The sequence below is a fragment of the Aplysia californica genome, unplaced genomic scaffold, assembly GCF_000002075.1.
Source record: "Aplysia californica isolate F4 #8 unplaced genomic scaffold, AplCal3.0 scaffold01085, whole genome shotgun sequence".
Taxonomy (NCBI): domain Eukaryota; kingdom Metazoa; phylum Mollusca; class Gastropoda; order Aplysiida; family Aplysiidae; genus Aplysia; species Aplysia californica.
The window spans coordinates 95,594-97,010 of NW_004798355.1; the positions used below are offsets into that span (position 1 = coordinate 95,594).

Sequence of the window (1,417 nt, forward strand, 5' to 3'; positions counted from 1 at the left end):
AACCAAACACAGTTACTGCTCCTGTAACAAATATTACAGAGATATGTTACAGTGTTAACAAGTATTCAAAAGAAAAGTCCAGATTGTGTGTGTGTTTGTGTTTTCAGGTGAACGCGGAGAGCGACAAAGACTCGGTGTTCCTTGAGGTGGACAAGATCATCAGTGAAGCTATCGGTGAGTTCTGGGTCTGATCCACTGACTATAATAGTGTGGTGGACCAAATATTATCTGATCACTGACTATAGTGTGATAGACCAAATATTATCTGATCACTGACTATAGTGTGATAGACCAAATATTATCTGAGCACTGACTATAGTGTGATAGACCAACTACTGTCTGATCCACTGACTATAGTGTGATAGACCAACTACTGTCTGATCCACTGACTATAGTTATAGTAGACCAACTACTGTCTGATCCACTGACTATAGTATGATAGACCAACTACTGTCTGATCCACTGACTATAGTTATAGTAGACCAACTACTGTCTGATCCACTGTCTACTAATGACAATATACCTCCTTCCTGCTCTCTAGCTATGTTCTGTTGTCTGCTTTCGTCTCCACTTTCTGCCCCCACCCCTTCACCTCCTTTGCCCCCTCCTCTGGGCTCTTGACTCTTTCTGCAGCCTTTCTACTGCTACTCATTGGCTCCCTCTTACTGCAGTCTTTCTGCCACACCCCTGATCTTCTGGTAGGATAGATCTACACCTAGCCTTCTCTCTATTCAGTATAATTATTACAGGTTGATTGTTACTTTATAATTATTCCAACTACCATGGCAATGTTGTTACCGTACATCGCTGAGATGACTAACTGCTATTTTTAAATCCCCAGCTACAAGCAAGGCCTTAAAGGAAGCTAAGATTGTTTTTGTCATTGGTAAGTGCGGCGAGAACTGGTTTGTCTGAAGGAGTTCATGTTGATTAGCTTCTATGATTTAATCGCTTATCTTCCAAAGATAATGGAACCTGTTCGTTGGCTTTTGTTGTTGTTGATTGTTTGAGTACTTGGGTATAGTATGGAAGCATTTTCCTAAATCGGGGTGGAATGTCCAGGTATGTACTTTCCTCCCGTAATCGTATTGTCTCAGGGAAGGTCATCTGGGCTCTATCGCATAAAGCTGAAATTTTAGCTGCTGAAATAATTGTTAGATTGGAGGACTAGAAGTGTTGCATCTTTTAGTTTATTTTTCGGAAGAGTTTTACGGCACCTACAACATCAATAATTTTGTCACATAAGTGCCGAAGGCAAATGTAACTGGAGAGTAACATACACAAAGGAAAGAAGTTGGAGAGATAAGGACGATAGATGTTTGATAGGACAGGAGGAGAGATAAGGACGATAGATGTTTGATAGGACAGGAGGAGAGATAAGGACGATAGATGTTTGATAGGACAGGAGGAGAGATAA

General features: G+C 40.9%; 1 protein-coding gene across 1 annotated transcript in view; it reads left to right on the top strand.

Annotated features, from left to right (window-relative positions):
* Positions 1-1,417, top strand: part of LOC101856479 (adenylate kinase 8) — a gene marked incomplete at both ends in the record, with an annotated part of 17,745 nt that overhangs the window by 10,922 nt on the left and 5,406 nt on the right. The window contains 2 exon segments of the mRNA XM_013089938.2: positions 108-174; positions 842-886. Coding sequence (XP_012945392.1) covers positions 108-174; positions 842-886 — 112 coding nt within the window.